At 30.8% G+C, this 24,192-nt stretch overlaps 1 protein-coding gene across 1 annotated transcript in view; it reads right to left on the bottom strand.

The window, feature by feature from the left end:
* The window catches only part of LOC143194089 (uncharacterized), a 97,430-nt gene extending 74,846 nt beyond the window's left edge, over nucleotides 1-22,584 (bottom strand). Inside the window, exon 1 of the mRNA XM_076400655.1 lies at nucleotides 22,381-22,584. Within this exon, the coding sequence (XP_076256770.1) occupies nucleotides 22,381-22,435 (55 nt within the window). The 5' untranslated portion in view covers nucleotides 22,436-22,584. The remainder of the gene's footprint in view (nucleotides 1-22,380) is intronic.
* Between the last annotated feature and the right edge of the window lie 1,608 nt (nucleotides 22,585-24,192).

The raw sequence follows: 24,192 nt of genomic DNA on the forward strand, positions 1-24,192 counted from the left end.
ATCGTATCGGATAGTGAATTTACCCGTAATCTCCTCCAAAGGATTTTAAATGTCCAATGGCTATAAAATAGTTCCAGGCAGAAAACTAATTATTTTAATTAAAGCACTAAAATATATAATAAAACTTTATTGGTCAGTAATTGAACTAGGTAAATTATTTATCTAGTTTTATGTCCTTATTTTTTTCGTTTTCATGGTCTGTTTTATTCGTAAATTAGAATATGGTATATTAAATAAAAACAGGTCCGTTATCTGCTAATAAGAAATTGTTTAGATAATAGCAGTCATAATAAATTAATTGCGGTGATATTTTAGTAGCGAATTTATATTTTATTACTCCAATTGACCTCAGAATTGCTATTATCTACGCTATTACCTAAATATTTATCAAATATGATCTAGATATCAATACTATTAACGAAAATGTTGCCTCCTTTTTTAAGGAAAACGGGGGCACCTGGAGGTGTCAACCTTGACATAGTTTAAGCTTATGATGAGAAAGACTTTTCAGACCTAAATTTTTGAGAAATATGTGCTACAGATAAGTAAATTCTAATCAAACGATATGCGTCCAAATCAAGCAACCAGGAATAGCCGTCACTCAGTTAAATAAAATAACAGGTTAATGGAAAAGTTACAGGCCTGACACATAGATGGCGTTACTAGTATTAAATCCATATATATTAGATACCTCTAATCCTCAAAAGATGCGTGTATAAATTTGACAGGTGTCGGATTATTACCTTATGAATTATAGCATTTTGAGTGAAGCAACTTTTGTTACTGTGAAAAAAATGGATAAAAAGGAATTTCGCGTGTTCATAAAATATCTCGGTATCAAGCCAAGTTTTGCTTCACCTGTATTTTTTCCCTTAAAAAAGCAATATTTTATCAACACGCGAAATTCCTTTTTATCCATTCTTTTCACAATAACAAAAGTTGCTTTACTGAAAATGCTATAATTCACAAACTAATGATTCGACAGCTGTCAAATTTATACACGCATCTACTGAGGGTTTGGGCTAACTAAAAAACATATGGATTTAATTCTAGTAGCACCATCTATGTGTCAGGCCGGGGACTTCTCGATTGACCTGTTAATTAATATGGTATTGGAGACATAGTATATCATTGTACTAGAGGTAAATTTAAAGTTTAATTATGTATTTCTGTAAATTTGGTGGTATTGATTAATTTCAGGTCTCATTAGTAAATGCATTGTTTTCGCACCTTTTTCGTACTCCAAAAAATTCCCCATCAATCATTGACATCGAAATCGCCACTTTTAAGTTATTTACAAAATTGAGGTTAGATTTTTTAAAACCTCAAGCGAATGAAACTTTTGAAGATACCCATTTTTCGCATGTCAACCGTTGAAAGATTAGGATTAGTTAGCCTAATATCTATATTGTGAAAATAAATAATTTATACCTTTCATATTGAATTAAATATTATCTATATCCAAAAATTTTTATTTAGTATCAAATATGCACTATCGATTTTATTATAAAAGCGCTAGGAACATTGTCTGTTTTCTGTATGAAAATTCTGATCAAATATTATCCGGAAATTTTTAAGTGAAAATCCAATATTCTTTTTTAATTTATGTGGAGACCATAAAGATTTTCCTTACTATCTCAGAAGCTAATAAAATTATAAATTTAAACCTGGATTCTCAACGAGAATTATGAGGGTTGGCTTTAGTCTCAAGCAGCTGCTTACCATAAAATGTTGACTGCAATAAAAGCTCCAAAACAACCGCTCCGTTACAAAGTTGGACTATAATTTTAATGACATAATGAACAGTTAATTAGCTTGCTTCATTTAGATTAAATAGCTTAAAATATTATAAGACAGCACTTATCGATAAATATAGAAAACAATGTAGGTTCCAATACAATATAGTTTTGGAAATGTCTATTCAAAACTAATATGAAATAGTCTGAATGTGACGAAAAAATTTCGTTAAAATGAACGAATACATTTTAACAAGAAAAAACCCGAAAAACATTTCATTCAAAATTGATCCATAATACCAAAAATAAGCATTAGCTGAAAGAAGAACTGTCTGGATTTGTTATGGAATGAATAGAGTGTAATAGGAATACTGTTATTTAGATTGAGATTTTGATACTTTGATGGTCAGCACTCAATAAACTTGTATTTTCTTTATGAATTCTCAGACCGTGGCTCTCTGTATCAGCGAATATAACGTTATAATGAAAGAACATTAGAACAGTCAAGGAGTTTATAGTATCAAATGGAATACCACGTCTATTTTTATAAATTATTTGTATAACTGCATCCATCACTATATTGAAGAACAGCAGAGCGACAACAACTCTTTGGCGAACATTGGCTATGACCTCAAATTTAACAAATAATTTCGTAGTTGCAAACAACTTATAAAAATATCATAAAATCATTGAAGAAGTTGTCTTTTAGTTATAGTACATGCATGAATCAATTTTAACAAACATGGAGTAGCCTTATTAAAAAATACTAGGGATGGCACAGTGGACCGGGATTATTAAGTTTATCTTGTTTTTCACATAATAGAGTAAAGAGAATAATATAAAAATGATATGATATTCTACTAAAACTTATTTTGAATATAAGATCAGATATATGTTATAGTATTAATTATAGTAATATATCTGCATATTAAAATATTAAAATATATGCAAACTATCTCAAAAGTAACAGGCAAAAAGCTTTTAAAATTGGATTTAATGAAATCTAATTTCCATTCAGTTTCAATAATCAATAATGTATTATGTTATAAATATAAATATGGAACAATAAACGAAGTGAAACATGTTTGTGTATTAAAACAGGAAATATATGTAGCAAAACACACTTTAGCATGAATATTAAAACAATAATGAACACAACGGGTAATTTATATTTTACTATTTAGAAAAATTGTATGTTAAATGAATGTATTTACAATAATGAAATCAACTATTTATTTTCAAAGCGTTCGTCATTAAAGTAAATAATCAATATAACAGGATAATAAAATAAAATAAAATTGTAATATATCGTCTATTCAAAACTCTTTTGTACATACGTCATCAAGATATTTAATACTTTGCCTGCCGCAATTTGTAATTTCATTTCAGAATCAGACAATATTTTTCTTCTCATTTTATTCTAGTTAAATAGAGACACAATGCTGCCTGATAAGTTCGAACATGTAACCGAACCAGCCTGTCAAAATCGTCCGGGTGTCAAACGTATGCAAAATTCTTGAAAACAATAGTAATAAGAGGTTATAACTCTAACCTATAAACTATTTTGGCTGTGTAATTAACTGCAGTTTTTAGATGTATTAGAAGGTCAAAGTAAATTATCTTTGATAACATTTTTGTTTAATTATTTAATTTAGATTAGAATTTTATTAAAGGTCAAAGAGAAAATAAACTAAAACCCAGAGTTGATGTGGCAACATTGCGATGTTTTGACGCCACCGAATTAGATTACGTATATACAAAAAAACTATTTTTGCTGTGCGCTCCATCTGTGTAAATTATGTAGTTAGCTTCATTTTAGCAGCTACATATATTCATTACTTCATTTATGTATTCATATAATATTTAGCTTTTATCCATATTTGTCGCCTAATATATATTTAAAAAAAATAAATACACCAGGCGGATTAAAAGAATAATTTCTTTACCTAAATTTTTAAATAAAATTGCACTATTGGTTGCATAATTATTCTACTTTTCGATCTTGAAAACAGTATCTGTAATTGTTTTCCTCTCTGTAGATGTGTTTATTTCAAGCTATCATTTGATGTAAATTTAGAATCTCGTCCTAGAATGTAACTTATCTTTGCATTCTGCAGCTTTCGTTAATCTACTGCTTCCATATTTGTCTTATGTTTCACCTTGGAACTATTTACTCACCAAGAAATGAAAAATAAAAAATATATGAAGCTTCTTACAATAGTTCTTATAATTCTTTGCCATTTTAATTTTAACTTTTGACGCACAAATTAATATACTAATTACCTGCAATATACGGTAAGTGTCATTTTGCTAGCAAAAGGATTTGCTAATGATATCTGATATTAAAGGGAAGTTAACACCACTAATATATACAGAAAAACCTCCTAGTACAGTGATATCTCCAAAATTATATCAACTACTATTAGTTCTTAATCAAGAGAAATTTTCTTAGATGTTCTGTGTTCACCAAACATCGCATTAAATCAATAGTTGCATGCGAAAATCTAGATATTATACTATCTTTAATCGTATTTTACCTAAACTTGCCACCAATCTTTTATAGTTCCAACAATACGGGAATAATAGAAAGTAATACAAAATATTAAACAACATTGCTTAAAATTAAATAACTGGCTGACTACTAAATTTATTTAACCCTTTAACATCGTTTTAAATGTAAAATTTAAGAATTTGTCTTAAAAATTGCCTGCCCCCAATTTGAGGTATATAGTTGCTAGATTTCGATTTTAAAAAGTTCGCGTCCGTGAATGATTTAAATATAACAGAAACGACGAATAATCTATCGTAAAAAAGATGGAGCTGACAGCGCGTCGGCCGGTCCAAGTCCAATGAAAATATAGCCTATAAAATATTTTTAACAACAAAATTGAACCGACTTTAAAAAATAAATAAGGAACTCACTAAAAAGTAAAAAATAGTCAAATTTAGATTTTTAACACAAAAATAGTTTCAAAATAAAATATGTACTTAATAATCGTTGTAATAACTAAATAAAAATTAACAAAAACTTTATATAACATAACCTATCCACTACACGTATTTTATATACAACTACATACACAATTTAGCTTAATACCTACCGAAATTTTGTGTATATGTCACAAAATATTTTTATTTTTGTATTGTTTGGGCTGATTATTTTTTAGTTTTTAGTAAATTCCTTATTTATTTTTTGAAGTCGGTTCAATTTTACGTTAAAAATATTTTATTTGTCGCATTATAGTGTTAAATATCTACTCAATAAATTACGCAGTTATTTTATTAAGTATTACAATGGGTACGCCAAGTAAAGGTGCAGTCCGTATGGGGAAAATTAGGAATAAAGAAACAATGATTGAAAATAAGGAACTCCTCAGGGCCCGGGGTCCGTTAACTGGTCTAGGTGATTTGAGAACTGTTCTAACCAAACTAGATCAACAAAATTAGTTGCTCACGTCGGGAATCGAACGAACCTGCTACATGGGACCGTTACAACATGGGAGTAGTTGTCTGTTATATTTCTACGACTTCTCATATGCTATACTTAGTGGCTAAAAGGCAAATAGAATGGATTTTGCAATGAACGACTTCCGACTTTCCATCTCATCATTTCAGCGGTAACATTTTACAGAAATATCTAATTACTATATGTAAAAAATATGTGAAAACATTGTAGGTGTCTATGAAATAAGAGTATTTCCCTAGATTTACCCGGATTCCGCCATTATCTCTTGATTTGGTTCGAATAGGACCACCTCGGAAGTGCACTCTTTCAAATAAAATAGAATTTTGAAAATCGGTCCACAACTGACGGAAAAATCGGCGAACACAAATTAAAAAAATCTATATACAGCCAAACATGGAATCTCCTCCTTTTTTGGAGTCTGTTAAAAATATTTGCTTATATATTTTGTGTCACCGATATAATGTTCCTTCATAGTTACTTAATTTGGGCGTACCTTGATTTATTCTAATTCAATTATTTATAGCGCATATTACACAAAAAATGTAGGCCTAATTATTTTTCCTCTATATAGGCTTTGCCCGTGCCAAATCTCACTTCCCCTTTATTTTTCTTAAAAAGGGAGGCAACATTCTTTGTAAGCCAATGAAAATATAAATTACACTATAGTTTAAAGAAAAATTACTAAAAAGATTATATAAGTTTATAAACTTAGTTGCAATAACATCAGTATATCAGTTTATTGAGCAACAATTGATACGGCATAGAATGTATTTAATACCATCCATCTTTTTCGAGCATAAAAAAGACCTTCGTGTGGTAATAGAAAAAAGAAACGAAAGCCTTATATCGCACCTGCCCCTATCGCCTAATTTCTATCGAGATCTCGAAGATACGGGATAGAAATTTAGGATTATACTAATAGTGGTAGTCCGCGAATAAATCAAGGCGCATCCCTTTTTTCACTATTGCTTCCGAAGGCGAATAGAACCAATCCCATTTGAAAGTAAAATCGCTTTTTGCAAGTGTATTTTCCAAACCCTCTTCAGAATGTTATTGGATAGCTAGAAAACAATATATTATTTCATCCTTACTTTGCGCCGTGGGTTTCTACGTCGTTTTCCCAAATAAGGAAAGATACTTCTCATAAATCGAATATGTAAGGAACATGAAGCGAATAATCAGAAGGTAATTTTATATATTTTCTACGATATTTTTAGTGAATGTAAATAAGATTTATTAGCTATTGGTTTAATGAGACTGAGACGTCTTATTTTTTATTATACTCCTATCGTAACATCCAAATTGCCTATCAAGAAAGCTTATATTTATTTACAACTTAATGTTGATTAACTACTAGTATTAGTCATAAAGGGCTAGGTTTAAATTATATAGTAAGTGGAGTAGAGATTTCCATCTACTATTTCCAGGAAACTTTTTCAGTGACTATTTGATATGTATTCTGTTAAAAAAATACCGGAAAATAATAAATTGAAAGTCCTTCTAATTGAAAAGATGGATAGTATCAACATAAAGTCCATATTAAACCTTCATACTGATAACTCTATCTGGGTTACAACGTAGTAACCTGTCATTTAATTTGCTTTCATTGCTCTATTCTATTAATTCATCTGAAGTACTCTTATTAATTTCTCTATTTGCAGTAGTCATTAATAACTTTCTTAAAATAACCCTGTTTTATATAGACAATCTTTATTATTTATTACACATTATATATTACAAGAATATGCATTAATTAAGCATGATTTTTTTATAGCTATAATATCTATATGTAATTAGTGCATAAAGACTAACTTGTATTCAAATGCAATTTTTGGGTAAGTACAAGTCTTAATATCTTTTGTAAGATCGAGTGTTATTTATTTATATATTTTCGATATTTTCTTTCTCAGAACGCACACAAAGACATGTAAGAAATCATAAATATTTCTGAATATCTATGATACAAAGAATTCAATGTAGTAGTTCGATTTTTAGACCTTTTGCTTTTGGGTCGTTTATATTTTACTAATAAGGTTTGAAGGTTAATGTATGAAATAGGCTGGATTGTCGCTTCCTTTTAATTGTAGAGCTTGTCGCCTGCGGATATTTAGCAACATAAATAATAATAATGGCAACATTGTTGATGCGTTGATGCGGTTGTATTTGCCAGATGTGACATCTTAAAATATACAAAGGACTTCATAAAAGTTAATTTCTAAAGGCGCGACGCTCAGAGTCACTACTTTTTTCTTGTTCAGTTTAGTCTACTCTGTTTTGTGCCGCCCGACCTGAGTTTCATCAAATGATTGTTCACAGAGTATTCCAGTTTTCCCTTTTTAATTCCCATCTATTATTTATTCAATCTGCATTTATTATTTTCTCTATACCATTTTATATTTATTAATCTTCATATTCCTCCCTATTCATTATTTTCTATTTGTTGTTTTCTATACATTGTCCTCTACTTATTTATTTATTTATCTATTTATCGTTATCCATTATATTCTACTGTATTTTGTTATTTCTTCGAATCGTCGTATGTTTCCAATAATTCATAAATTATGGTAAATCAAAAATAATAGTTTTATGATAATAACTAAAATATAAATTATAAATCAGAAGCTAGCGCCAAAGTTACTAAAGTAACGTTAGAGTGAAGATCATAACTACACATTTGACTTTTTCCTTTGTACACATTGCACTGTCATCATAGCTAGAGCTGGAGAAGTTAGTGCAGGTTAGCAATAGGGTAGTGCTATTTTGTTTTAATTTATATGATTTAATTCTAATAGCGCCATCTATGTATCATGTTGGGGTCTTTTCAATTGACCTGTTACACATTGTCAAATCTGCATGCTCATCTAAGCTTCCTTAATTAATAAAATAAATAAATAAATAAGTAAATGAAGTATATCCAATTAAAATTGAAACACGCTAAAATGTTGAAACATTGGAATGCAGAAATAATGGTTAGAAAACGATAAGTGACGATAATGTTTTCTAGCACTTCTGATTGTTGTTTGACTTAACATGGCGAGTTTTCAAATTTCAAAATAAATATAATAAATTGATAATCTTTCTACAGTATATTTTTATAACAAATCAATGTTTCTGTGAATCCTTATTACAGTCATTTGGTGAGGAATCTTTTCAACGTGCATTAAAACATATATTTTATTTCGTCAATAAAAGTAATTTTCGCTCTTTTGCCGAACGCGTTTCGTTATTGATTGATGGGCCATAATATGAAGATAAAAAACTGCTTTTCAAAGAAGGAAAAAAAGTAATATTTTATCGAGAGGCCAAAAGGAACTTCATTATCGAGTAAAAAAGTGTGCTTCATTTTTTATTCAACGAGATAGCTTCATATATTATTATATTTCTAGCGAACAAAGGTACGATTTAATAGGTCTATATATTGCTTGTTATACGGTATATCAAAGATAGAAAATTTATATAACAACTGCCTTGGATTTCTTGTTACTACGGTATATGTGCTATTGATCTATATAAAAAATAAGATGTATATGTTTCATATAAACACCTTAAACTAGAAAAATTTGCTAAACAGTTTACATTATTATTATTGAGAAAGGGCCTTTGTTAAGTAGAAAATGTCCCTTGTTGCCGTCTTCCTTTATTACATATTATTAATTTAAAATATTTAATTTTCAATTTAATTACAATTTCTATTATATTTCATTTGTGCCTGAAAAGAGAAAACTCTACTGTAATTTATATTCGCCTCTCGTCCGACGGGCTAACTTTTCCTTTGATAATACAGCTATATTTGTAACATATTTCAATAACAATTTGTTATCGTATTAACACCCACTTTTCCCGCATTAAGTGATAGTTATTTGGACTAGGTATGATGTATCTTATTTATTTTATATTACATCTATTGATTGTTTAGGTATAATTAATAAACGTTTACAGACAAAAATCGTACATAAAAATACATTGAATTATTAGGTCTATTTTTATTATTTTTTGAAATATATTTTAAAGTCTCCATTTACCAACTATGGTTTTATCTGGACTGGGCCTAAAGTTTAAGGTCGGCTCCGAACCACGGTTCTCAGCAATAAGCCTACCGACTGGCGAGTGACCAATTTTAGAAATCATCGCAGAAGACATCCGGTCTTACCCAGCCTGGTTACTGGCGTGACTGGGATCATTTTCTTTGTCAGATTTTCCACTCTTGCCTAGAACATTCACAAATTTTAAACAATCACAAACATAAATTTACGACCATGCCTCAGCAGTATTCGAACCCGCGGCTATCGCAACAGTACAGAGGACTGTCCCATCGCCTTTACCACTGCCCCACCAAGCCGGCTTGATTTATTTATTAAAACTAGTATATAACTAATAATTAAATTTAATCAGACTTAACCTATTAACAATTTAGGTATAATTAAAATTCATTTGTTATATTGCCAATAGTTTGCTTTTATAAATTTCATAGAATGCTACAAGAGTCCGATCGATTTACAGTAGATGGCATTAGAAACCTGAAATTTGTAGGAATGTTCATCAGCTCGGACGGTCGGTCGAAATGTGGGGGGCTGCCGATACGATTGTTTTTGGAAAGAAATTTGCACGAGAACTGAAAACACTGCTTGAAGAAAACTTGTTTATTTTAACATTGAATGATACATGTGGTCGACGGGAGGATTGACAGGATATTAGTTTAAGGTGAATGAAGTACGGTAGCGCTGTGGAAGTGGTACTGTTAGAAGTAGGCCACCACATATACATCAACTCGAAATTGAAAGATTGTCAACGCTGGAGGATTAGTACCATGCTGTTTCCAGCTATATAAGACCACCACGACGACGTATCTCTCCCCGACATTATAACTGACATAATCCCCTCTTTGAAGAGGAAAAACTTGCCGTCAGATCACCTCCTAAAAAGCATAGACTCTCCCAGGGACCTTCAGCTTTCAATTAAACCTATATCATTATTTATTAACTCCATCCTGATAACAAATAATTTCCTAAAAAGATGGAAAACCGCGGAGGTCGCTATTATACCCACGGAAAAAGCTAAATCGAGCTCTTCCAACTACGGCTCATATCATACCTCGGTCTGCAATTCGACCGCGGTTCCAATGTTCAGCCCAAATCCAGCACGATATTTGTAAAGGGAAAGATGTGTACAGTCTACTGTTCCCACTACTCTGCAGATAAAGCAAACTTCTAATTCTCCCAAAAAGCTACACTGTATAAAATGTTGGTTCGTTCAATCTGCGAGATAACTTCCACTACTCCAAGTGTTCCAATCCTGAAAAATCCGCGCGTCACTCAATCCTCCATGGTTCATGAAGAACGCTAACACCCATCTGGAATCAGGCATCCCATTCGTTAAAAGCTTCATGAACATGCTTAGTGTGAGAACCTCCTTTCTTGACGCCTTAATAATTAAATTTAATCAGACTTAACATATTAACAATTTAGGTATAATTAAAATTCATTTGTTATATTGCCAATAGTTTGCTTTTATAAATTTCATAGAATGCTACAAGAGTCCGATCGATTTACAGTAGATGGCATTAGAAACCTGAAATTTGTAGGAATGTTCATCAGGTCGGACGGTCGGTCGAAATGTGGGGGGCTGCCGATACGATTGTTTGTCCGAAAACTCACTACTTTTTTTGGAAAGAAATTTGCACGAGAACTGAAAACACTGCTTGAAGAAAACTTGTTTATTTTAACATTGAATGATACATGTGGTCGACGGGAGGATTGACAGGATATTAGTTTAAGGTGAATGAAGTACGGTAGCGCTGTGGAAGTGGTACTGTTAGAAGTAGGCCACCACAAATACATCAACTCGAAATTGAAAGATTGTTAACGCTGGAGGATTAGTACCATGCTGTTTCCAGCTATATAAGACCACCACGACGACGTATCTCTCCCCGACATTATAACTGACATAATCCCCTCTTTGAAGAGGAAAAACTTGCCGTCAGATCACCTCCTAAAAAGCATAGACTCTCCCAGGGACCTTCAGCTTTCAATTAAACCTATATCATTATTTATTAACTCCATCCTGATAACAAATAATTTCCCTAAAAAAATGGAAAACCGCGGAGGTCGCTATTATCCCCACGGAAAAAGCTAAATCGAGCTCTTCCAACTACGGCTCATATCATACCTCGGTCTGCAATTCGACCGCGGTTCCAATGTTCAGCCCAAATCCAGCACGATATTTGTAAAGGGAAAGATGTGTACAGTCTACTGTTCCCACTACTCTGCAGATAAAGCAAACTTCTAATTCTCCCAAAAAGCTACACTGTATAAAATGTTGGTTCGTTCAATCTGCGAGATAACTTCCACTACTCCAAGTGTTCCAATCCTGAAAAATCCGCGCGTCACTCAATCCTCCATGGTTCATGAAGAACGCTAACACCCATCTGGAATCAGGCATCCCATTCGTTAAAAGCTTCATGAACATGCTTAGTGTGAGAACCTCCTTTCTTGACGCCTTACGTCATGAAAATAAGTTGATCAAATCCCTATCCAATCATAAATCTCGATAGTTAAACATAATGCGGCAATCCCAGTAGTATTCCATAGTTTCTGTCTCCCGCAAAACCCAATTTTCCTGAACACGAAGCGATGTCAGGAATATATCATTAGGTTCTATCTAGTCATCTTGAAAAAAAAACGGCTCTCCCTCTTTCCTCTTTACTATTTCATTTCCTTAACAATTCCGGATAACTTTGATCTAACTAAGGTTTTTATTCCTTCATACGAAAGAATAAGAGAATTAACTTAAATTAATAATTGGAGAAGTTATCTTTCAAAAAGGGCTACAATTGAACTAGATAGGACTATTCTAAGGATAAAGTGTGTAAAATAAATCCTTCAATTCTATGCCAAACTGATGCATTTTTAAACATTTTTATTATCTGTAATAATGTACGACATCAAATATAAAAAAATAAATGCTGGGTGTTAAAATTAATTTTTATTCCAAATGTCATTACGAGTCAGGATTCCATTAGGTTAAAGAGTAAATAACAACTTCATAGAATATATCGAAAATTGAATTAAAAAAGGTGTTTTTGTGAGAAATTTTATTTATAAATTTTAATTCATCTTTAATACATAAAAATATTTGAATGCTTCAAGTGTGACGTATTTGACTTGCAAAACAAATAAGTACATCCACAACTAATAAAATTCAGTTCGTGAAATACTTCAAAGATTATCCAGATCATTGGAAGTTAATTTATCAGCAGTAGGTATTCCCAGGCCTTTATTCACTTGATGAATATTAAACAAAAATGAATCTGAAGCCCAGAAATATTTAGGCTTTCTTTTCGTTTGAAAGACTAAAAAAAAATAACTTTTAAAACCATTATCAATGTTAGAAAATGGATTTGGATGCAATCAATTAAAAATCGGAATTAGTTGCATAGTAAGGGAGGCAAATAGGTGTAGAGGTTTCACAATTTTTTTTTCTTTCATAAATCTATTATACAACAATTTGGAAATATATTCTGAAAAGTTCAAAGTAAAATTCCAAACCGTTTAATAGTTATAAGCATTTTAGTGAGTGTAATCCGGTCTGTGCGTGGAGCGCCGTGACGTAGTATGAGGCGGTATTGGAAGGATTCTTTGTTTCTTTTAACAAAAGATATTTTGGATATAAATGTATAGAAGTATTAGCGACTCAGCATTTACCATTTACTATTTACATTTTAAAATCAATGCTAACTTAATTTTCATAACCTGAGTTTCATTTATACAAAAAATGTCTTCGTATACGAAAAACGAGTATGGTGGTTCAAGCCGTAATACTAGATCTTGTAAAAAATAATTTCGCGGAAATTAAAATACAAATCGTTAGTCAAATAACTGCAGTGAAAATGAAGAAAATGAAGAAAAACTAAAAGAAGAAGAAAAAAAAAAGAAGAAAAGGAGAATAAATAAGCAGAAAATGAATATTTAACGAGAGATGTTTAGATGATCATACACTAAATGCATATGAAAGCTTCAATTCAATAGTTTGACGATTGGCTGTAAAATATTTGCATTCTGGTTTAAATATTGTTCAGGTATCAGCATCTTTGGCTAATGAAGGAACTTCCAGAACTTTAACCATTCTCAACGAGTTTAAATTTCCCTTGGTAGCAGAAGTTTCAATTGAAGAACTTGACAATCGACGCATAATCGGACAAAACCGACGCAGCTTGAAAAGAACAGCAACAAGTTGAAAATGCACATATGAATCCAAATGAATTAATTACTGCCGTAGTTTATCTTTGAATTAGAAAATAAGACAAATTTTCGTCTATATTTTTCTTTATTGCATGTAGGTATAAAAAAATGTTAAAAAATCGTACGTGATTTTCATATTCCGAAAAAAAATATTAATTTCCTTTTTTTGTTTTAATCTTAGTTCACATAGATGAGATGCTTAAAAAAACTATTTTTTTGCAATAATTTGTTTCAAATAAAAATTGTGACATCCAGCATGTACGTAAATCACCTACTGGATGATGACTTACAACGCACAGCAGCCGATATCTTCATTGTGTGATTAAAAAAACTTTTGAAAATCCTTAAATACATGTACAACATATTTTCAAAATATAAATAAAATAAATTTATTCTTAGTTGACTATAAAATTTAATAATATGACCCGAAATACGCCGTTCTACACCTATATCTCGTCTTAAATATCCACCAATCAAAATGTATGCCAAACTAATAATATAATCAAAAATATAACGAAATCTTTGTACTTAGGAAGTAATAGGAATGCAATTAAGCAGTTGACATATTAAGCAGTATTATTAATTAACTCTAACTAACTAAAATTTTGTAAGGGTTTAAGGTTAAACCTCTTATATATTCGTTCGAATTTTCATAAAAAGTATAATATAAGTACAAATATAATCTTATTTTATACCTGAAGCAAACACAACAAAATTCTTTTCGCTAGAATAACACAAATGCCTTTGTCGGAGTGAAACAGAATTTTAACCGGAACACCAATAAAGTCACAAAATAAGAACCATTTCCCTGAAATATCTGAAAATTTTTATCTTTTGACGCAGCAAGCGTTATTTTTATTATTTTGGAGGCGTAATATTTTTTTCATAATCCACTGCTAACAACAAAAAAAGCCTTAGACTTTCCCGGCCTAATACGTCAGGATAATGCTTCGACTTAATGGCATAATTTCTGCCTTTCCCTTTAAGGACCGTCCCTTATTTTCAGTTTATTACTCATCATATTCTGGAAAACCTGCTGTTCACTCGCTTTTTCATTGAAGTTATTTTAAAATATGAGGCATAGTAAACCTTAATCGTTCGACCTTTCGTTTTGTTCCTTTATTGTTTCGATTTTACAGTAAATTTCGTACCAACAAATATATTTTTCTATATTAAATATGTTACCATGATAATTTGAATACATTATTTAATAGTTATTTTTAGCATTGGAAACTATCGAATGAAATCAGTAGAAACAGTCGATAGTCGCAAAACAGTTGAACCAGTCGATCGTAAAAAAACTAGCGACTGAAAATAGTAACTATTATCTCTGTCAAATGCACACTTCAACTGTTTTTCTATTCAATAATAACAGATGGAGATGTACGAGTTCCTTCCCGTACCAATTTTTTGAGAGAGGAAAGGACGGAATAATTGTTTGATTCTCCATGCTGTACAGATCAGTTAAATTTAGATCATTTTGAATTGGCGTACTTTCTCAATCAATCTTTATCAATTATATAAATATAAATTTATTTATCGTTAATAAGGAATATTTTATTATTAGGAATATTATTATTCGTTGAAACTTGACTGAAATAAGTTGTTACATTCAAAAGGCTTCAACAAACATAGATAGACTTAGATAATCGGAAAAGTCAATCAAAAACAATCCAATAGTTGCCAAGATAATATAAATGCGGTCAAAATATTTTTTTTATTTATCAATAATATGTTGTTCTTTTTAGCTTATTATGTTAATAAATAATCTTGAAGTATAGAGTTTCAAAATGCTGCTATATTAATTTGCAAGATATTGTTACTTACAATTATACTACAAGCAAAACATAAAACTATATATATTACATATGTAAGCATAAATTCGACACATTATCACCAACATCGCCGGCAGGACGGCAAAGCCAGAACGTTAAAAATCAGTGGAATGAAACTAGTAAATCCGACGATTGTAACTGATAGTACACGACTGAAACAGTCGATAGTAAAAAGTAGTGAAATGAGTCGAACCCAAAATAGCGACTGGAGGTAGTTGACTAAAATAGTTGACAATAAGAAGTAGTCTATTACTAATGTAGAAATATTCGTCTGGTGGTCGGTCGGAATGTGTGGCTGTCCATGCCATTGTTTGTCCGAACACTCACTATTATTTTGTGGAAGAAATTCACAGGAGCACTGAAAATAGTTGCCAAGATAATATAAATTCAGTCAAAATAATTTTTTTATTTGTCAATAATATGTTGTTCTTTTTAGCTTATTCTGTTAATAAATAATCTTGAAGTATAGAGTTTCAAAATGCTGCTATATTAAAGTGCAAGATATTGTTACTTACAATTATACCACAAGCAAAACATAAAAACATATATATTACATATGTAAACATAAATTCAACACATTATATCCAACATCGCCGGCAGGACGGCAAAGCCAGAACGTTAAAAATCAGTGGAATGAAACTAGTAAATCCGACGATTGTAACTGATAGTACACGACTGAAACGGTCGATAGTAAGAAGTAGTCAAATGAGTCGAACCCAAAATAGCGACTGGAGGTAGTTGACAAACATAGTTGACAATAAGAAGTAGTCTATTACTAATGTAGGAATATTCGTCTGGTGGTCGGTCGGAATGTGTGGCTATCCTTGCCATTGTTTGTCCGAACAGTCACTATTATTTTGTGGAAGGAATTCACACGAGCACTGAAAACACTGGTTGAAGAAATACTTGCTTATTTCGATTTAAATTGATACATGTGGTCGACGGGAGAATGGACAGGATATTAGGTTAGTTAGAGGAAATACGGTAGCGCTGTGGAAGTGGTACTGTTACAAGGGGGTAGAGAAAAGAAAAGAGAGCGAGACGTCGTCGTGGTGGTTTTTTATAGCGGCGAACTGCACAGTACGAATCTACCAGCGTTGCTAACCTTTGAACTTGCTGTAGATGAATGCGTGGTGGGCTAAAGGGTCCCCTCCTAGTGGAACTGCCGTTGAACGTAGCTCTATGTGGTGCAGTTTCCAGAGTACACCCGCAATTACGCAATGAATCGCCTAGGGACTGCTTATGAGATAGGGATCCCAACTTGAGCGAGGAGTTTTACGTAATCAGTTACCATCGAAGTTGTAGCAGGACGTCGTTCGTCTTAGGGCGTCCCGATTTGTTTGAGGGTACCTATAAGTGTGGTGCCTTACGTGTCCCGTGACGCAAGGGTGTTCATGTATTGATGTTATTATGACGGGCTTCCGTGGTTTTCGTCCATCAGACTAGTCTCGTGGGATAACGTCGACCATGTGATATTCATGGACTCCATTCCTCGTGATATCCTTCCATGCACGTGTCAAGCATTTGGCTTATGTGGAGCTGGTTTACCTGTTAGGCACTTCGATCACCTCGGGTCACCAATTGTAAGAATGTTATGAAGCTCGGCGCTTTTGGGACGTCGTGGACCCATTCCTTGGTACCACCTAGTACAATTCCTACTCTCTCCTAAACATACTTCTTAGTGTCTTAATATATTGTTCATATTTGCTTTGTTGTAATTATTTAAAGAAGAGATCTAATATCCGCTTGAGTATTTTCTTTCCTTTGAAAATGTATACTAACACTAACAGTATATTGTAATAATTCCAAACAGAGAGTCATATGTTAAATCAGCCGGACTATCAACATTAAAGCCGAACAAAATAATTATTGAGAATCGCTACTGTTGATGCCTTTGGGCAGTAAATTAAAAGAAATATGGTTGGAAAGCGGAGAGTAATTATTGAATATAGCAATGTTTCAAGCCATCTTGTTCTCAAGATGTACCACCTGTTCCATATGGCTACATATTGCCTAGTTCTGATAATTATACAACAATCAGGATCCAACTAACATTAATTAGGGTCTATCTAAGTTTTCTATCTTACTAACACAATAGAAGAAACTAAGGAGAAATACAGTGGTATCAAAATAATTCGAGAGAGGGAGAAGGAGCAGTGTATACAAAAATGAAGAAAGCATCAAATAAACGTTGAAAGGTATATATGTCCTCCAATGAAAGTAATATACATTAATTAGATATACTATCGTTAAATAGGTGAACTAGAACTCTAGGGGATACCACTATATAAGAAAACGCGCCTAGAACTCAGCTTCATAGGAAAATATTTCGATGTAAATATAATAAAACACAACCCTAACCTACAAACTGTTATGACTATATAATTAATTGTAGTTTAAATCATTCGATAATGTATGCATTAGATGCACTATACCGTTAAAATAAATTATATTCTATAATTTTATTTTTTGTTTCATTATTTAAGTTAGCTTAAGTACTCTATTGTTTTAGTGAAAAGATTGAGAGTTTTGTGGTTTATAGTTTATTTGTTTTTGTACCATTCACATTCTGATTATAAATAGTAAGTATTATCCGTAATGGTCATTGCATCATTACGTTGATTTTTCAGTTTTGTCAGAAAAGCTTTTGTAATTGTTCTAATATGAAGAGGCATAAGAGAAAATTTTGTAAATTGCATTCACATTTATACCAACCTATTTATGTTTTAGGCATAATGGAAATTGAATTGATAAGAAATATTGATATATGACTTGTTTGAAGAGTTTTAAACGTGACAAGAATATGTAAAATACAGTACACTAAAAACACATGTAGAACATAAAAATAACTTGGGTAAGTTATTTTAATTATTTATTAAAATTATATTAAAAATATTCTAAAAAATATATTCTTAAAATTCTATTAAAATTGGTTAGAAATGTGATTGCAGCAAAACCAGCAGCTAATATTCAAATGGATGTTAATTCTAATAGTTGAAATTCAAGATAATTTAGGCAGTGGTCATTTAAAAAGATTAGATTTATTGACTCATAAAAATTTATATCACATTCAGCAAGCAAATCAATTTTCATAGGTAGAAAGAATATATATACGCTATGAGGATTGAAGCATGGGTAAGTGAGGTCCTAAATACAGTATTGTATTATCCACAAACTCAGACTGAAAAATAAATAATAAAATATTATTTCATTTCATGCTTTTTCCTTTTTAAAATTAAATATGTTTCTAAAAGGTTTTTATGTTATATTTATTATATTATCTCAAATGAACATTGTATCAATAAATTTAGGCTTGAAGGAAATTTTAGGTTATTTTGTGAATTGGAATTTCTAATTTCCATAAACATTATATTTTTGAAATATACGTTTAATTTACCAGACCTGACAACACGGAATATTTTGATTCTGTTGTGACTAAACTTTCATACATTATGTTTGATGCAGAAGTGAGCATTACTGGAGATGTTTATATTATAGCACTCTGGATAAATACTAAACCATGATTTCCATTTGTTTACATAACTTGCTTTATTTTATGTAAATCACAAGCACCTAATCCAAATAATGTTTTCGACTAAAAAAAAAATTCTAGTCAAAAGGATAGATGAAATATTTCCACGGCTAACTTTTGCAGATATTTTAGTTGGGAAATACTTATATCTTGGCATAAATTTGTGTCGGTTTTTAAGTAGAACAGATTTAGTTCGGTGGTTTCCGAAACCCGACCTATAGATAATCCTAAAGCCTTTTTTGGTATAGATTTTATAAATAGCATGATATATTTGAACACTGAGTTACTGCGTTATTATTCCGAATTTATTACTTATTACAAACTAAATTCCTTAATAATGTTATGCGAAATTGTTATCAATTACAAGAACGCTAATGGATATGATGATGTTGGGCAATATTCTATAATTAATGCTACTCCAAAGATCCGCAATTAACGAATTTTAGGGATATATTCATTAACTTACAAATAAAATAAAGTAAAAATATTCGACGATACGTTGCAAAATTATAATAAACGCTTGTTTCTCGAAGCTACATATTTTAAAATAACAATCGACATAATATTTCAACTATTTCTGAAATGATTGACTTAAAATTTAGTGGAAATCTGAATTTTTCTCTGCGCCCTGGAAAATGGTTCTTACACAAAGTCCAACATATTGGTAAAGCTGAAAAACGGAAGATATAGACATATACCACAATACCCCGTTAAGGTGGTAGGCTTGGAAACCTGCAGTAACAACTATTTAACTAAAATTATTTTGCCTAAACAATTAGAATGTTTACTATCATTAATACATAAGAAACCATCTAAAATATGTAAAATTCTAATATCTATTAACGATAATATCAAACATCAAAACATCGTTTTACCTCATCTGAATATAATATATGAAAAACAAAGGAAGAAGGGTATTTGTTTAATTTCAAAATAGTATTAATAAGAGTGTGTTCATTATATGGATTGGTATTAATTATAAACATAAAACGAAAACCAAATATGTGCAGTAATTGCCTTTCCAAAATATTGTTCTAATTATAATTTCAATATTTTATGAAAATAGTCACTTGCCAATCAAAATTGTGCCGTAATCAATGAGTATTATGCCAATTTCCAATGACATTAAAGGCACGAACGTTATTAAACCATACTATTCGACACATAGCATAACGTTATTAATTAATAGAAAAGATTATTAATTAGCTTTTTGGCTTTGTCGTATTGTTGACTAAATTAATAGCCTAATTATATCGGCTGTTAACTGGAAATCCTCCACTGAAGCTTGATTAAATAGTTTTTATTATTATTATATATATATAAGCAATTTTGTTATAATTGCCTATAGGAATTAAACTCTATTAGAATTAAAATATTATTTATTATGATAAATTCATATTAAATTAACATAAACAAATCGAATGACTTTCAAGGTTATTAAATTAAAATAACATTAATATAATGCCAAAAATAAATTAAAACATAATATATCGGAATAGTAGGGATTATTATGGTAAAGCATTATAAAAGCAAATAATAGAAATAGAAGTATATTTAAAAAATAAATATATAATGGCAGTTCCCACTAACAATTCGAGTAAATGAACAATAATTGGTATGAAGAATCTCTATTAGTTATAATATGTCCACAAACATTACTGAATATGACGTCTATATCGATGATTACTTGATTGTCTTGAAATTATAGTACAAACTTTATAGCTTTAATGAAATAATCCATGAATTTGTACATATTTGTACTTACACTTAATTTAGTTGATGTTAATAAATTTAACATTTATGATTAAATAGTAGTACAATACAGTAATACATTGAAATGTAACTCATTTCAAGATTTTGAGTTGTAGAAAAATAAAATTGAAAGAACAACTAAATAATCTTGTGTTAAGTTTGCAGGTTGCTATTTTGGTAAAAATATTACCACTACCAAGTCAAGTGTAATGGATCAAGGATATATAAAAGTGCATAATAGGATGGGGGTAACACCTCTGTTAACAGGTATTCTTTATCTCCTTTACTAATGATAAATTTCCAATATATTCCAATGAGTAAAACTTTTGTAGTTCTCAATTACATAATATAGTGATGGAAGTAACTTAGTTACTATATCAAATTCTAATGATACTATTAGATCGAATTAAAAATATTACGTCACCATATTACAGTCATACATAACACAATCTTATTAATGACATATCACTTTACAAAAATAACAAGGGACATTAAATAGTCGCACTAAATGACGTATAAAAATAGTGTTTGTTATTACAGTTTATTTCATCAGTAATATTTATATATCATCCAGAAAAACAAATTGTTGTGTTAGATATACTAAGAGGAAAGATAAAGAATGAAATAATAAAAAGGTTTGCAACATAGGCTGTGTTTTATAACAAATTGTTCAGTGTCACTCAATATTAATTTTCCAAAAATAGTTTGTATACTCCCTTTTCTAAAAATCCATAACAAAATTTATATTATTTCATTATAGCAACAATTAAAAACGTAAGTAGAAACGATAAAAAAATAGTTCTTATATATCTTATGACACTCAACATGTTTTCATGATCAACATGTTTTAATATTTCTCATATATAGAATATCCAATACGTAAAATGATAAAAAATTCTTAATTATTCTCACTAATTTCTGCAAAATTATCAAAAATGAAAAGTTCAATTAATCAACATTTTTATTCATAAAAATATGCGACATTGGACATATAAGGATGAAGAACTAAACAACAATATATTTGTAACAACATTATTTTTTAATATTACTCAGTTATAGAAAAGCTGATAAGTAAATAAGCGATAAAAATAGATCTTGTATATATTACGTCATTCACTCATTAATTTCTAATTAAGGTTTCAATACAATAATTCAACATTTTAAATCATAAAAACCTGGGACATTGGATAGATAACGATAAAGCAGTGAAAACATTTGCAACAACAACAATATGTTTTAAAATTGCTCATATACAGAAAAGCTAATTAGTAAAAAAGGATAAGGTATAGATTTTATACATCTCATATTATTAAAAACTAATTTCTTATTAAAAAAATTCTACTTTCCATCGTTTTTATTCCTAAAAACTTGTGATACTGCATGGATAAGGATGGATTAATAAAAACTATTGCAAGCTTGTTTTATCCTTATCTCAGATGTAGAAAAGTTAATAAGTAAAAAACGGTAAACATTTAGATCTTTTATCATTATCCGCTAATTAATTATTAATTTTCAACAGCGGAAAAACTAAGTTTTTTGATGTATTTATGGAAAGAACCTGAGATACTAGAAATACAGCAGTTAAAAATGAGAGTAAATAAGAAGGTCATTTTAAAGTTACTCTCTGTGACATTAAATAATTAGTTTTATGGCATTGTAATAGGATTTTTTTTGCGTAGACTCGATTATCATATTTAAACATATCAATGAACAATATATAGAATATTTGTATTAAAAAATATTAGTAACAATAATAACAATGGTTAATTAATCTAATAATGCTAATAATGATCTGATATTTGAGATATAAACGAAAACTAACCTTCTAATTCCAAGAACAAAACCAAAACACAAACGGTCAAGTAATTCAGAACCATAATAACTGTCTCATATCACTCGCCCGACCGTTCACAACTGTAACACTAACTCGTCGCACTAACCAGATCAGTCTCGCGCGATTATCGTCCGGAAATTCGAGTGTGTCGTCGAGGAAGTCCGTCGTTCGGTCCACGTGCGCACCCGTGGAGATATCGCGCGAAAATAAACGGCCATTCTTCGGGATAAGGAGCCGAAAGGGCGCTGCTGATAGCGGGCGGCGCGCCACCGCGCATGCCTTGCACTTTTGCAAATTCTCATCGCAATTGAAATTACCTCTCTTTCGGTCACCACCACACCCCCGCCCCGAAATAACCTGATTTGAATTGTTAACGTTGCAAACGTGTACGAGTCCTTGCGTCCCGTATGTTGTTTCGCATAAATATTTAGGACCCCCCGTCGATTTCCATGATATTAAAACCGTTTTACCTTTTTCCTGGTTTGTAAATAAACCCAACTGCTAATAGCAGGTAAAGTAACTGGCACACCTGTTGGATTTATGCCGTTTTTTGGGTTTAGAAATGGCGCAGTATGCTCAGAGGGGGAACGCAGTTCTCTTTTATTTATTTTCAACGATATTTCAAATTTGACTATGACAATATATTTGTTTCACATGTTAATTTTTTAGAACATTTGCATTGCTTCGAATAAGCCACTAGATTTAATATTTTCTGTTAGATAGTGATCTCCCAAGGAAAAGAAAGAAGAAAATATATATATATATATATATATATATATATATATATATATATATAAAAAATTTCACTATTTTGATGAATAAAATTTTAGTTAAGTGCCCTTGCATCTAGCTGGACAGACCACTGTGTCTTTAAGTAATTTAGTTCTTTGTCAATAATTACAATAACATTAACTCAGACTATAAGCCAAAAAAATATTTTAATTCTTTAAATTTGAACAATGTGCTGGCCAATGAAGGTGTTTGAAATGATTAAGAAAATAAGTACTGAAATCATAATTCTTTTTCTAGTGGTTTGGCATGTTGCTCCGTTTTGTTAGAACGAAAATTATCTCAGCTTTACCCCCTGTACTATTTATCAAAAAACATAAAAACACACTTATTATATTATGAGTAACCTTTATAGTATATATTAAAAGAGATTTTATTGCAGAATTATCAGCCTAATTGTTACTCTCTATTCTAAGATGGTGCATGTTGAATTGAGGAGGTAATATATTGAATTTAATTGTAATAATATTGAATATTGTTATAATTTGATAGTTTCACTGAGTTCAAATATGATACTCAAAAACTAAAATCGTATTGAAATTGAAATTTCTCAGTACAGATGAGGATGAAATCCAGAAGATACAAATATGCAGAATGCTCTGGGCATATTTGTTGCATAAAAGGTGCATAAAAGCTTCTAGATAGAAAGCGCATACTATAAGTAATCTAATAAAAGGGATGGATCATAGAGAGTTGTCTGAAATTAGGAATATAATAGCATCCGATGATATAACGGCTTCGGCTGATTGTCAACAGGGCAAGATTGGAAGTGGAAGTGGAAGAAGCAAGTGGAATCTCTGTATTACAAAGTTTCAAGGATAGGCTCGTTTTTCTGCTAAGTGTGAAGGTTACTTGAACCCATTTGTCTTTATTGGCTTTAATACGTCACTTCTCGAGTCATGCCTTGATCAGTCAGTTATAATTCATGTCAGGTGTTGACAGGATTGCGGTGTCATCTGCACACGTCACTGTATTCGTATAAGCACGAGTGCGTATATCTATTGTGGATAT

Source organism: Rhynchophorus ferrugineus, unplaced genomic scaffold, assembly GCF_030347505.1.
Source record: "Rhynchophorus ferrugineus isolate W39M unplaced genomic scaffold, kcgeb_rfMv2 rfM3, whole genome shotgun sequence".
Lineage (NCBI taxonomy): Eukaryota > Metazoa > Arthropoda > Insecta > Coleoptera > Curculionidae > Rhynchophorus > Rhynchophorus ferrugineus.